At 40.5% G+C, this 14,694-nt stretch overlaps 1 protein-coding gene across 6 annotated transcripts in view; it reads left to right on the top strand.

Annotated features, from left to right (window-relative positions):
• Positions 1–14,694, top strand: part of gabbr1b (gamma-aminobutyric acid (GABA) B receptor, 1b) — a 332,077-nt gene that overhangs the window by 102,141 nt on the left and 215,242 nt on the right. For 3 of the 6 annotated variants that reach the window (XR_013803364.1, XM_079655114.1, XM_079655113.1), the window contains exons 3-4: positions 9,566–9,630; positions 11,688–11,826. Coding sequence is in view for 3 of the 6 variants with exons in the window: in XM_079655114.1 (XP_079511240.1) it covers positions 9,566–9,630; positions 11,688–11,826 (204 nt within the window). In the remaining 3 variants the exon portion in view is untranslated. Of the gene's footprint in view, positions 1–8,035; positions 9,631–11,687; positions 11,827–14,694 lie in introns of those variants that run through there. The other 3 variants (XM_079655116.1, XM_079655115.1, XM_079655117.1) reach the window with 3 other exon arrangements.

The following is a 14,694-nucleotide window of genomic DNA, read 5'->3' as shown; positions in this document are numbered from 1 at the left end:
TTGAGCCTTTGCAGACCATTTACATGCACTATAACCTACAGGAAAGGGAACACTCCATAGCTACAGTGTAGTTCTGTCAATGAAAATCTTAGGTCCCATGCTCCTCCAACAGTGCAACACAATAAAACAGATAAAGTAGTGCAAGTCAATACAATAAAATAGAATAGAATAGAATATATTTAAACCTAATAAAACTATAAACAGGACGATAGACCATATAGCATGTCCAGCGGTAACTGCGTTGGTTTATTTTTATGTCAAGCCAAAACACATGAGCCACAAACGTTTTGGTCAAATTGGTATTTTGTCGAGGGCATCACACATCTACTTGTTTAGGCTTTTATAACTGTCTGAATCAATACAACAATAGTGTGGTGCAGTGATGACCTATTTGTGTAGGCTGATCCGGAAGTTAGCATCACGATAGCTCTCTCGATAAAAAGCAGTTCTCCATTGGATACTGTTAAATATGTTCTTTATTCTCGTGTCCAGGAGAGAAGCTTTAAAATTAGACTAAATGGAGTCTCTGAAAAGATTCAAATGGGATACTTTAATTAAAAAAGGCGCGGTAGTGTTACAGACAGAATATTGTTCCGTCAGACAAACAGCTGTGATCCGGTTCTCCTGAGCAAGAAGAAGACAGCGGATCTCTCCTCCGGCGCTGCTATATATATCCTCTGCTGGCTCCTCCCCGCCAGCCGGCTCACCTCGTCTCCAATGTCCGTTATTGCATTTAAACAGAGGATAGGTTCTTTTCACATTCAATATATGCTTAACACGCCGTTTCTCCTCATATTCTCTTTCATCACTTTTCATTTAACACATTCTAAACGCTGTAATCAATACTCTAAACAATACTTCTCGGCTCGTTTGGTTGCCGGTCATTCCGGATGTTGTCACATGCTACTCTCGTCTGTAAACAATAATGTATTCAAATAAACTGTACTTTCATTTAATATTCAACATGGTAGTATCTCGACATCTATCGTTGTAGTGTTAAATCAGTAGGTTTCGGTTTTCACCACACCAAGTCATTTCGCTCCTCAGTTCACCTCTTTAGGAAATCGTATATTAGCCACATGCTACATGCTAACCGTAGATGAAGGATTTTCAGAATAAAAGCTTAACTGCTTGTGCACAAGAATTTCTGGTTTTTCAGTATAAAAGAGCGTTTGAACTGACGGTATGTTTAAGCTACATTATACCATCAAAACATTGATTTTAATTTCTAACAGTCCCTCCTTACACACCTAAAAGGTGTGTATAATACTGAAATCAATGAGTTCTTCATCTGAACTTTGCATATTACATATCTCATATTAACAAACATACAATCAAATGGAATGGTTTCACAGCCGGCTTTACAAAAATACAAAATAAATTCTTGTCTGTGTTCAAACATAAAAGTTTTCCCTTGTGCATAACTTCTAGTGTTTACATTCAATATCATTCTTCAAAATAGCAGCAATGGCTTGGTATCAGAACATTTCTTCCTCCCTCCTTTCACAGAAACCGTTCTCATACCACGCTCAGTGTTAAGGCACTTGTTTTTACAAAGTGAAAAGAAACAAACCATTTTAGAATAGCAATGATTTATACAACATGAAATCTACCATATTAGAATAGTATAAAATAATAAAGTCAAATAAAATGGACTATCTTAGAATAGTGTAAAATTAATTGGAATAATAAAAATATACTATCTTGGAATAGTATGAAGTAAATTGAAATGGATTCACTCCATTTCAATTTTGCTCACTTCTCAGGAGAGAAGCTTTAAAATGAGACTAAATGGAGTCTCTGAAAAGATTCAAATGGGATACTTTAATTAAAAAAGGCGCGGTAGTGTTACAGACAGAATATTGTTCCGTCAGACAAACAGCTGTGATCCGGTTCTCCTGAGCAAGAAGAAGACAGCGGATCTCTCCTCCGGCGCTGCTATACACAAGTTATTGAGCCGTTTCCGCTCTACATCCTGAACTCCTCCCTTCGATGCAATGCACTTCCGTTTTGGCGGACTGGGTTTGTTTTGCTAGCTAGCTCCGTTGTGCCGACAAAGCACTGATATCGCAGAGACAAAGAGGATATAACAATTACAACATGAAGAAAAGTGGTTCGGGGACTACGTGTGCGGTAGTTGGTTGCAATCACTCGAGAAAGCACCTGAACGAGTGGTTAGATAGAGTGCTACGACCACAAACCAGCACCCAGCACCCAGCCATGTTGTTCATTAAATACAGATAAACACAACAAATACTGCATGCATTGTATTTTTTAATATTATATATGAATATTTTCATAGTGATGTAATTGTGTGGGCTGCTTTTATATTTTAATTTGTAATACCTGTTAGGATTAAACATGTGATCTTTCTTGTTGAAGCCATTTCTTTAGTTTCCTCTCAACAATTAATTAATTCAGTGTTATTTATGTACAGTATGAGCTTAATATGAATGATGAACTGTGTTAAAAGAAATTGTAGCACTCTAAGGAACATATGAAATGCAATAATGCAATAACAGTGCAATAATGAAATTAAATTACATCAAACTTTATTTTCACTCAAACAGTACAGGCACATATGATATATTGCACAGCATAAAGAGATCATGTAAATTGTGCATTATGTAAACAACAGACAACTGTTGGCTCCTGTGGGCATGACCTAAATAAGGCAGTTTATTTTGGTTTTATGCTGGGCCACGTCGTCATGTTATCCTCCCAGTTTTGCACTGAATTCGGGTGGGGGAGAGTAACGCCATCTCCAGTCAAAGAAGTAGAATCGTGTTCCTAAGCTAGCATCACTGTTAGCATCGAAATCGCTGTGTTTACACCAGTGCCCGTCTGACTGTTTACATCGGTTTACACCGACAGACGCTGTGCAAAAGACTTCCGGCGGAAATGAAGTGCATTTGTGTAGTGTCATGGCGCTACCCGTGTTTTGGCGCGTAAACTTGTCTATATATATCCTCTGCTGGCTCCTCCCCGCCAGCCGGCTCACCTCGTCTCCAATGTCCGTTATTGCATTTAAACAGAGGATAGGTTCTTTTCACATTCAATATATGCTTAACACGCCGTTTCTCCTCATATTCTCTTTCATCACTTTTCATTTAACACATTCTAAACGCTGTAATCAATACTCTAAACAATACTTCTCGGCTCGTTTGGTTGCCGGTCATTCCGGATGTTGTCACATGCTACTCTCGTCTGTAAACAATAATGTATTCAAATAAACTGTACTTTCATTTAATATTCAACATGGTAGTATCTCGACATCTATCGTTGTAGTGTTAAATCAGTAGGTTTCGGTTTTCACCACACCAAGTCATTTCGCTCCTCAGTTCACCTCTTTAGGAAATCGTATATTAGCCACATGCTACATGCTAACCGTAGATGAAGGATTTTCAGAATAAAAGCTTAACTGCTTGTGCACAAGAATTTCTGGTTTTTCAGTATAAAAGAGCGTTTGAACTGACGGTATGTTTAAGCTACATTATACCATCAAAACATTGATTTTAATTTCTAACAGATACACGAATATTGCAAAAAAATAAGCTCTGCTGCAAACACATTTATGATATTCATATGTGACGGCGGCATGGCTTGGCGTCACTACTGCTAAGCTAAAGGCGGCTAATGTTTGGTGTGATAACGTTTAGTAGCCTCATCTAGTCACCTGTTAGCAACCATATGACGCATAAGCTTGAAATATTCACTAGAAAGTTGTTTACTGACGTATTGTATTTCCTAGAAAAAACATGAACATCTCTAAAGCTTGTGTTAACAGCAGACCTTTTATCAGTCATCGAACTACAAACACGTTCAAAAAAACGTTGACTCACAAGGACAAGCCAACCAGAAGGGGTAAAATGCTGACTCATTCCTGAACTATTATACCTGCTTTCTCACAGTAGTGTGCAGGTAACAGCATTAAGACAATGTTTCGGGGTAGATACTAGATCTGCATGACTTTGTTTGTATTCAGTTCAACACCAAGATCTCTGTCCTTTTTCGTCTTTCTTGTTATCAGTTTCCCTATGAGCATGAAATTGTTGCCAAAGCTCGTACTGGTCCATTTCCCATCTCTAACAGCCTAGCTTGACAGGCATGCCTATTCCTACATTTAAAAAACAATCTGCAACCAACAGCAGCTAAGGGCACTAACGAATTTTTGTTCTAAACTCGCAGTGTTTATTAGGGCTCCTTTATATCCGAGCTCATGCTTTGACACTAATACTCAAAGGCAGATGTCAGATCTCTGTAATACAGACATAAACCTGCTGTCATATTAGTTAACTGTCACTCCCTCTTTTTGCTGAGAGGTGGTGCAGGGCTGCTTGTTATTAAAGTCACGTTTGCTGCTCTTTCCTGGCCTGTTATGAGCGGTGCGGCGACTATGTAGTAATTAGGGTTTTACACTGTGGGTGCACCTGGGGGGAATGGCAGGCTGCAGATGTATTATCCCCAGTGAAGGAAGAGGCTGAGGATAATCAGATGCACAGAAAATACTTGTGTTGCTTCGGTGAATCGTAGCTTTTGAAGTGAACTGGAAGGACATGACGAATGCCGGCACACAGAGGAGGAGATGCTTCTCCCCTGGACTGATGGATTTCATGTGCTTTAATGGATTACTGATGGCCATAGTGTGAGGCAAGGTGGTGGGTGGTGTGTTTCATGGGTCATTTCACATCTACATCAAAGCTGGGCTGACATCTTCATCAAAGAGTCTATTCATATTCTGCAGGCTTATTTCCCCTCTCGTTCTTCTCCCACACCAACTTGTTTTTATTAGAGGGAGTGAGAGAATGCTGAGGGACGTTTCCCCAGTGTGGCCATAGTGCAGGTCTTATCTAGCTATATCCATCTATTATCTGTCCTCTTCAGGGAGTCCCATTAGATATAACATGTCATCAGGAAAATAACACCTCATTTGTAACTTTTTTTTATAATTCTTTAATTGTTATTTTTTTCCAAACGTTAATGCCCACTATTACAAGGTTTAAGTTCCTCAGTTTGGAGCATTGAATATTAGGAAGAATCCCCATGGGCTGAGGATATATGTATTGGTAATTATTTCCATATGTTGATGACATTTTTTGGAGCAGGTCCCAATAACACATCAGGTTTCCAATGATTTTGTTGGATGAAGCTATAGTCTACAGAAAGACGCTTATTTGTATCTCTGGGGACTGCAGAAACTGTGAGGCATCCAGTGGATTGCAAGGACCTTGTGAGGCTTGTTTCTTGCATTTTAACAATTGTATACACACTGAGATGTTTGGTATTCATTTTAAGGAGGCCTTATTCTGCTTTGTGTTTTTTTTTAAGGTTATGTGCATGTAAACGCCCCCCCCTGTCTGAAACGCCTCCATTGGCCTCCTTTCTTTACTTCCACAACATAGTGACACTTGCGCTCCAACACATTGCACATTGCACATTGTAAAAAATAAACCTATATACCCTCTCTTGAGAATGCTTAGAAGAACACAAAGTATGTAGCCTAAACACATTTTTTATTAAAAGTTCCCGTATTATACTGTTTTTCATCAATATATTATAGGTGTCAGATATAGCCAAACACTTTTATCCTAAATGTATGCTATCAATAAAGGCGAATTGCCATATTCTTATACTATATTTATATTTTTGAATTACACTGTTTAAATGCGGAAATAGCCTATATACAATCTCAGCCTTTGCTCCTGACATCGCGTTCACTCACGGCCCCTACACACGGCGGTGTGCGTTGCCGCTTCAACGCTTCTGCCCATTCACTCTGAATGGGGTGACGTCACAATTCGCCAAACTGCATTGTGGGAGCAAAGCATAGCTTCTCTCGCGGTGCTCGCTGCAAAAGTAGAGCAATGTTCTACTTTTGACGCCTCGACGGAGGCGTCAGCCAATCAAATCCTGTTTATGCAAATCTGCCAGTAAAAGCGCTAGCCAATCAAACCGCGTGTATGCTGGGAGAGCCAGACCGCAGTTCATTTCCTCAAATGCCAAAAAATTGAGGAGAAAATAATCATAGCGGTAGGGAATCACCCGGTGCTTTATGATCAGTCCCTGTTCACCTACCGGAATACAAACCGGAGGAGCCAGGCATGGAGGGAGGTGGCAGAGACAGTGGGTGAAACTGGTAGGTTTTCACCTGTTTGGGGAGTTTATATCCAGTGTACTTTGTTTGAATGGACAGCTAGCAGACAGTATTTAGCCAGCATGGAATATTGCGTAAAATAGCACCATAGACATTGATGTCATAAATATTCATCATATAAAGTGTGATATATAAAACCTTTTATGCAATTGACAGGAGATATTCATGTGATTGGTTGTTGGTCGCGTTGCTCGCTTAAACTCCCCAAGTTCAAGTCACATACGCAAACGGCACGCTTCACCTCGTTCACACACCTGAACACAAAATGCCGAAGACTTCAGTTGTGTGGGGCCATTTTAAATTGGACGACGGTAAGAAGAAGGCAGTTTTCCAAATATGCGACAAGAAACTGGCCTACCACGGTGGCACAACAACTCTGAAAAGTCACCTGGATGCTGTAAGTAGTAGCCTAGCTTAGCTTAGTTGTTGTCAAGTTGCCATGATGAAGCTGCTTTATCCGCCGTTAAAACAGTAAAGTTACACATGATAAAAACGTGCACTGACTTTGCTTGGAAAATAGTTGCAAGCAAGCAACCAAATAGTTTTTTTATATTAGTTTTTCAATTTTATCCGAATAGTGAAAATAATAGGAGTAATGTGGGAACATCTGGGGCTAAGTCAATTATTGGTTCATTTATTTTTCGTTCTTTATTTATTTAAATACTGTTTACTGTATCGGTAACAAGTATTACACTGTTACTGTAGGTGTACTGTTACGGCTGTGTTATTAAAAGTATTGTTGTTATAACAGAAATATGTGTTTTGTATCTTTGTTTGACTCTTCAGGTTGTAAAATGTTATAGACGGAATTTGGAACCAGATTTGGTCCCCGGGCGCTGCACTGCGGCTGGGTTAAATGCAGAGGACACATTTAGTTTTAACGTATGCGAGTACTGAGACAATAAATAAATATAAATCGTAATAGTATGCTCTTTCTGCGCTTCTGCTGTCAGGTGTCTCGGATTCGGAGCGTGTTATGAAACCTTTTGAAAAAATGTATTAAAAAAAAAAAAAATCTCTCCCCACCGAATATTCGAATAGTCGCTGCTGATTACTACCGAATATCCGGAGCCCGAAAAATTGTATTGGGGACAGCCCAATGCAAAACATGTCTCTCAAGTGTTTGGCTCCAAAGACCAAACAGATAATTGCAGCATTACCCATAATCCCCTCTGTTTCAGCCCCGTTTCCAAAGTGCTGATGCTCTGTCTGTTACTTTAGATGAAAATAAGGAGCCCCTCCCCAAGCCCCTCTGAGAGAGATTTGGTTAATAGGAACTCAATGGTGATCTAGGAAGAGATTCAGGTGATAAAGGGAGGGGGGGGGTTACCTTGGTCGCTGATTGGCTAATGGTTACACAAGACAAAACATCGTTATGACATCATAAAGTGGCCAAAATCTGATAAGCTCATTTTCAGACAGGTTTTTATTAATGCTGTCAAAATTCTCGCGTTAACAGCGGTAATTAATTGTTGAATTAATTGCGTTAAAATAAAAATATTTAACGGTAGCCTACGCATGCGCGGCAACAGTCTGAAATGCGTACCGTCACTTGTGTCACAAAGCGCATTTGCATACCGACGTACTTGTGAAGCTTCTCCAGAAGGCGGTTAGATCCCCCCCCCCCGCCCCCCCCCCCCCCGCCCCCCCTGTGTTGGTATAAATCAACACGTAATGAAATAAGACCCCACGGTTTGATGATTGATAGGTGTGTGGGCTGTCTTTCATTTTGTCACACATTGAAAAGATCATCTGTTGATCATTCTTATCAAGCTCCACATTTGTGGAACCAGCTTCCAGTTTGTGTTCGGGCGGCAGACAGCCTATCCGTTTTTAAGAGTGCGCTTAAGACCTTCCTTTTTGATAAAGCTTATAGTTGGGGCTGATTAGATTCAGCCCCTAGTTTTGCTGATATAGGCTTAGTTTGTCGGGGGAAATCTTACTTCTTCCTTCTCTCTGTCTATACCTGTGTACTCTCATGTTCCGATTAACCCAGCTTCCCCAAATTTCTTTCTTTTTGGTGTCTATATACGCCGGGATCCGGAGTCATGGATGATCCTGTTGCTGCGGTCCTGTGTCCTGGATCGCGAGCACTGGATCTTGAGTCGTGGCTGTGCCTATTGCTGTGGTCCTGGATCATAAGTCCTGGATGGATATCCTCGTGGATTCATATTCTTATTATACACACATGCATTTCCAAACAATTGGACTACCTATGTTGTAAATGTATTATCTTTTCAATTTACACACGGCATCTATTGCACGTCTGTCCGTCCTGGGAGAGGGATCCCTCCTCTGTTGCTCTCCCTGAGGTTTCTCCCATTTTTCTCTTTAAACTGTGGGTTTTCTCCGGAAGTTTTTCCTTGTACGAAGTGAGGGTCTAAGGACAGAGGGTGTCGTTTTTTCATACTGCGAAGTCCACTGAGACAAATGTAACATTTGGGATGTTGGGCTATATAAATAAACATTGATTGATTGCTGCATGTGAAACCATGAAGCAGGCCTAGAAATCATGTGGAGGTTGTCTGCTGGGGGGAATGTGAGTAAGAGTGAGCCCTCAGCTGGAAGCAGGCTGCTGGCTCCATCTAGTGGTTGGCTCATATACACTCAGACACCTTTTTATTTAACAAAAGGCTTTCCTCAATATTTTAGAAGGTACTTTCTGAAATCTTTTTCTTTCATTTTAATCTCTACCTTTTTTTTGTAGGCTGTCATTTACATTTTCTTTCATCCGTCACAGGAATGATTTTGACCAATGTAAGGGTCAGCAGTTAGGGGTTTCTCTCTGCTTTGTAGTTTAATCATCAATTCAGTCTTAAATTCTAGACCACCATCCGGCACAAGTCTTTAAACCTTTTAGTGAAAGGCTGCTGTCTTGGAGAAGAATGTGTTTCCAATCCCAATAAAGTATTTTCTCAAAGCATTCATGATGTGACATTCAATTGTTCACATGGGAAGTGAGAGAATCTCCCTCTGGAGGGAACACAGGGATGTTAGCCTTTGCAGCCCATTTACATGCACACACCTAGAGAACACACTACAGGAGAGGAAACAAACACAAAAAGCATAGCAGGGCCTCTTAATAAAATATTCTGTAATTTTCTAAAACACCTGGTTACTGTAAACAAATATTGTTCAAACAGGTGGAAATTGAGTGGGTTTTTGTGTGTATATGTGTGTGTGTTCGTAATGAAGGAACATCTCATTCAGTGCAACACGGGGGCTCATTTGAATGTTTCTTTAATGTTATTTAGAGCCAATGAGTCTTAAAGCATAGAAACGTGTGAGGCTGTCAGGATCCAGTGTGATGGCAAAGCTGCTGTGTGCTGCTTCACAGGCAGCAGTGAGAGACAGAGAGGAGGGGGGGCTGGGTCTCTCTCTGCTCCACCTGATGGTGTGCCTCTTTTTCAGGCTGTGCTATCATCCGTCCTCCCAAAGATGGAGGGATACGCTACAGAGGGCTGACACAAGAGCAGGTAGGACTGGCTGCTGGCACACTCTTATTATCGCTGCACAGAGACAAATGTAAAGTAACAAGTTTGTAATGCATAATGGAGTGGTGAGACTAATGACATTTGTTTGTAGTCCAACCTGAAAGTTAGCATCACAAGGGCTCCAGTAACAAAAAGCAATCAAATCTTTATATTGGATAGAGCCAAAGAGCTATTCCAAATGTCGCAGAAAATAAGCTCTTTGGCAAATACACATTTAAGTACATGTTTTGTTCAGCAGGATATTCTCCACATATTAAACTACTTTTTTTGCATGAATGCAATTACCAGAAGTAAAAAAAGCTAACATTAGGCTATAAAGGAACTATGGTCACATGACTTAGCGTCACCACCGCTAAGCTAAAGTTGACGATGATGTAGTCTCATTTAGACTCCAGCTTCAGACATTCACCAGAGGGGGAAGTACTGACTGTCAGGGACCAAGAAGTGAGGCAACAGGACACAAAGGTTTAAAGAAACTGTTTTTTTTGTATTTACCCAAAAATAAAACATTATAAATCAAGAATCTTTACTAACTAGGCCTATAAATAAGGTCAACAGGAAATAACTTGAATAAATATAACAACAGCTAAACAGGTGTTAACTGAACAAAGCGACCTGCCACCATGACAGAGCAATGAACCTACACAGTGGCTTGGCCAAACCAGATACAAATCCAGGGGTAATTTAGATGAACAGAATACAAAAGGACATGGACCAAACCAAAATCCCTGTTTTGACATGAAGCACATGTTTTGCCCCAATTTGTCCCAATTGGCTACAGTATTTATTTATCCGTCCTCAGCCCTCTGCCACATCTTTTGCTGAACCAGGAAGCAACCTCCCCCAACGACCACATTAACTCAAATAAAAGGAGTTAGCACTTCACACAAATAATTGTGTTTTAACTGTGCTAAAATGTGTGAAAATACACTAAATAATGTCATTTCAATGAAGTGTGCAGTGTTGACTCTTGGAGTGGTTTACTGCCACTGAAATGAAGTCAAACTAATGGAAGTGAGGGTACAGTGATATGACCTCAGTGTGATTACCCTGTGTGGCTGTTGGCATCACACTGACATATTTTACGTCGTAGACAAAACGTAAACATCTCTTGAGCTTGTGTAAACCGCAGACCTTATTTCAGGTATCTAACCACAAACACATTGAGGAACCATTGAATTCAAGACGCTGGAACAGGAAGTTGTAAATTGCCGACTCATATCCAGGTTTTAGAACTCATTCCTGCACCAGAGGTTAATATAATGGCCCAAATCTATATCAAAAATCTGACTGCTCTTAGTTTGGTTTTAAAATAATGACATTCTTGAATGTTCTTATTCTCCTTCTTTGTATTGTCCTCTGGTTTGTGATGTGTCAGTCAAAGTGATCTACACTTAAGATCACCAATCAGCAGAGAAAGGATAACATATTTGTTTTAGTCTTCCCGTTGTAAGTTGTTTAAACCAAGTTTGGTCAGTATAACCTTACATTTTCCTCAACGAGAACTTTATCTACAGTACACCTCACCATGTCCTAATCACCATATGCTGATGGACTTAGACTCATGGATTATATACCTTTAATTGAATTGATCAAGACAACAATTGAAAATGGCGGAAGTGTTCAACCAAACGGGAGCTGATCAGAAGACAAGGAAATATGTTACTAAAATATGGCCAAATGAACATTTCAAACGAGTAAATAAGTATTAAGGCCTGCATGTTGTTTTGTTGAATTACTGACTGAAGTGTTTGATGTAATGAGACTTAGTTGAATACTTTCTAATTGGATGGTGGGATGAAAACAGCCCTCATCCTAACAATACAACAAAGCATTACAACTCTGTCATTGCTTGTCCAAACAATATAGCCAGTCTATGTTATGGTGTACTAATTCTGATTCTCTGTGTGTGTGTGTGTGTGTGTGTGTGTGTGTGTGTGTGTGTGTGTGTGTGTGTGTGTGTGTGTGTGTGTGTGTGTGTGTGTGTGTGTGTGTGTGTGTGTGTGTGTGTGTGTGTGTGTGTGTGTGTGTGTGTGCAGATCCGCAGTGTGCAGGTGCTCCCTGTAGACTATGAGATAGAGTACATCTGCAGGGGCAACAGGGTGATTGTGGGACCAAAGGTCAGGAAGTGTTTGCCCAACGGCACCTGGACCGACCTGAGCCAGCGCAGCAGATGCTGTGAGTTCACCTCAGCTGTCATCACACACACTCCAACTCAACACTCTACACACACTCATCTCCAACTAAACACTGTACACACACACTCCATCACGGACTCTCTGATGGACATTAGTATTTTTGTAACTATATTAAGAAAATAATATAAGGTCTCCTGGGCCTGTCAGTGTTTTGTGTGCTTTATGGTGTTCTCGTTATGGGATGTTGCGTTAATAAAACACTGTAAAGGACTGAGATTCCTATGTTGCCCCTACATCGTGAATGAAAGTTGTCTGAAGGATATGTTTTCAAAGCTAAATATAATAGATGAAATAGTATTCAATTATAACAGAGGAGTTGCATTTCAGTGTTCAGTGTAATAAGTGTTATTATTTGCTAATATTCAAATCCTGTTATTTATTTTGACCAAATATTCAGCTTAAAGCCATACTTTTTTACATTGGAGCATTTAAAAAAATACATTTCAACTGCAAACACAAAGCTTTTCTACTCGTCGCATACATCTAACAGAGTGGTCTCGCAACAATCCAACCAAAATCACAAGTTATTGTTATAAAATATAAGAATAGGAAAGCATGATAATATATACAGTATAGAGAGGAAATTATGACCTGTTAAAGGTCACATGTCATGGCCATTTCCACTGATCATAATTCCATTGTTGAGGTATACTAAAATAGAAAAATACTGTGCAATTTTCCAAACTCACATTGGTCTCGCATACAGCATCTCTGTAAAGTATGTGTATTCAGCAGTATTCACTTTCTCCACTAAACGGCTCACTGCAGCTCCTCCCCCCCCCCGCCCCTCCGTGATTTCCTTGTTTAGCGATACACAGCCAAACACAGCCAAACTCAACACACACAAAGTCACAGCCGAAATAAAAACAATAAATGTGGCTTGATATTGAGTAAGAAAAAGGTTTATAGGTTGATAAACGCTGTGAGAATGGGTCTGCAGAGAGAATTTCGCGTGATCCCAACTGTCTTTTATCAGCCTGCAGCACAGAGCAGAAATCAGCAGGGCTGCCTGCACTGAGTGTGTGTGTGTGGATTGGTCAATTTGGACCAATCAGCGGGGGCTTAACGTAACGGCTCCGCCGACGTAACGTAACGGCTCCACGGATTGGCCCATTTAGTTCCAGGTACGTGCTTTCGTAAGCACGTACCCGCAGTGCTTGAATTGGAATAAAAAAGGTGCCAGTACTCTAAATCAGCAACAAGTATTTGGCACAAAGTCATAGTATATCCTATAATGCTGGTGGGTTTGTCTCTTTACTGTATATTTTAGAAAGGCTCACTGTACTTAAACAAAATGACTCAGGGTGCATCTGAGATTAGAGGGGGTGCAGTGGTAAAGTGCTATTTTTATAAGTGGGGAGTGGACCTGACACCCTCTAGTCTAGGAGGGTCCGGGGGCATGCTCCCGCGGGAACATTTTTTTTAAAATATTGAAGTTAGAGGCATCAATCTGGTGCACTTTGAGAGCAAAATGAAGAGATATATGGATACCTCTCAACATCCATAATTAAACAACTGTAAACAGATTTACTTTTTCTTTATGGATATAAAAGAAAGTAAAGCTTGACTCCTACTGGCTGGTTAAATGACTCCTCGTCCCTGAGGCCACTACCAGTTTTTTGTGCCATTTTGCTAGATTTATTTGTCAATAGCGTTGCTGCACAAATTGATAGCCCTCTAGTTTAAATCTACTACCCAAAAAGAAACATATGGAGATGGGTTAATATTTAAAAAAAATTGCAAATCTATTTGGGAACAGTGGGGCCGGGCCTCAAATCCTATAGGGGGGTCCGGGGGCATGCTCCCCCGGTAAGATTTTTTTTTTTTAAATGTTGGACTTAAATGCATCAATCTGGTGCATTTTGAGGGGGAAATAAAGAGACTACACCCATATGAAACAAAAATGTATACATTTAAATCATCATAAAATCATAAGTACATGGCCATAACCAATAACATACAATATCCAATATGAAAAAACATTGAAACTTGTTTATTTATTTGTTTTTGGTTCATTTATAGTTGTGAGTGTGTCTGGGCTCCTGAATCGGCCTCTCCTGTCTCCCTCCTCTCCCCCCTGCTCCTCTTTGAGGCAACAGCAAAGACTAGTTTTAGCTCTCAACATGTTTATCTTACCTTTTTTCACCTAGTTAACATTTTGTTTGTATTATTCATGCATATTTTACTCATCACTACCCCCTCAAATGGAAATATGTGTTTACATAAATGGTGACCGAACCGTTTGAGACCCACTGAGATAACTTAAACTAAGTGAACTATCTAAAGACTCAGAGAGTAATTTACCTCACCAGAGCTGTAGTTTTCAGCCTCTCAGTCTGACAGCAAAGGACTTTCCCTCCACCTTGTTGTTGAAACAGCTCCTTATATCCGTTAGCGCAGCTAGCTAGCACCAGATGCTAACAACAATACACGTAACCGGTGCGCGCGTTCTCGCTCGCTCGCGCCACACATACACCAACACACACCCTCCCGAGCTTGAATGACACACAGAGACCAATCGAGGGCATTAGTATGATCTCTATGAAAGTGGCAATGTCGGCAGGCCACGTCATGTAGACAGCCAGTCACCCTCTGTGAGGCAGAGTCAGACCCACATTTGCGCTGCGTTGCGTTTACAATATATACGTATATTGCCGGTGGCTGAGTACCGGCATTTTACTGAGTACCGGCAAGGTGCCGGTACTCAGTAAGAAGTGCCGGTACCACATGGGTAAAAATCAGAAGTGCCGGTACTGCGTACCGGTGAGTACCGGCCCAATTCAAGCACTGCGTACCCGGAAGAATCAAATGGATGATGAAGTCATGATGACGTTTCACCAACGAGGCG

This window comes from Notothenia rossii (assembly GCF_949606895.1).
Source record: "Notothenia rossii genome assembly, chromosome: 10".
Lineage (NCBI taxonomy): Eukaryota > Metazoa > Chordata > Actinopteri > Perciformes > Nototheniidae > Notothenia > Notothenia rossii.
Note: the sequence above shows the minus strand (reverse complement) of the source record. Positions and strands in the feature narration are given on the sequence as shown.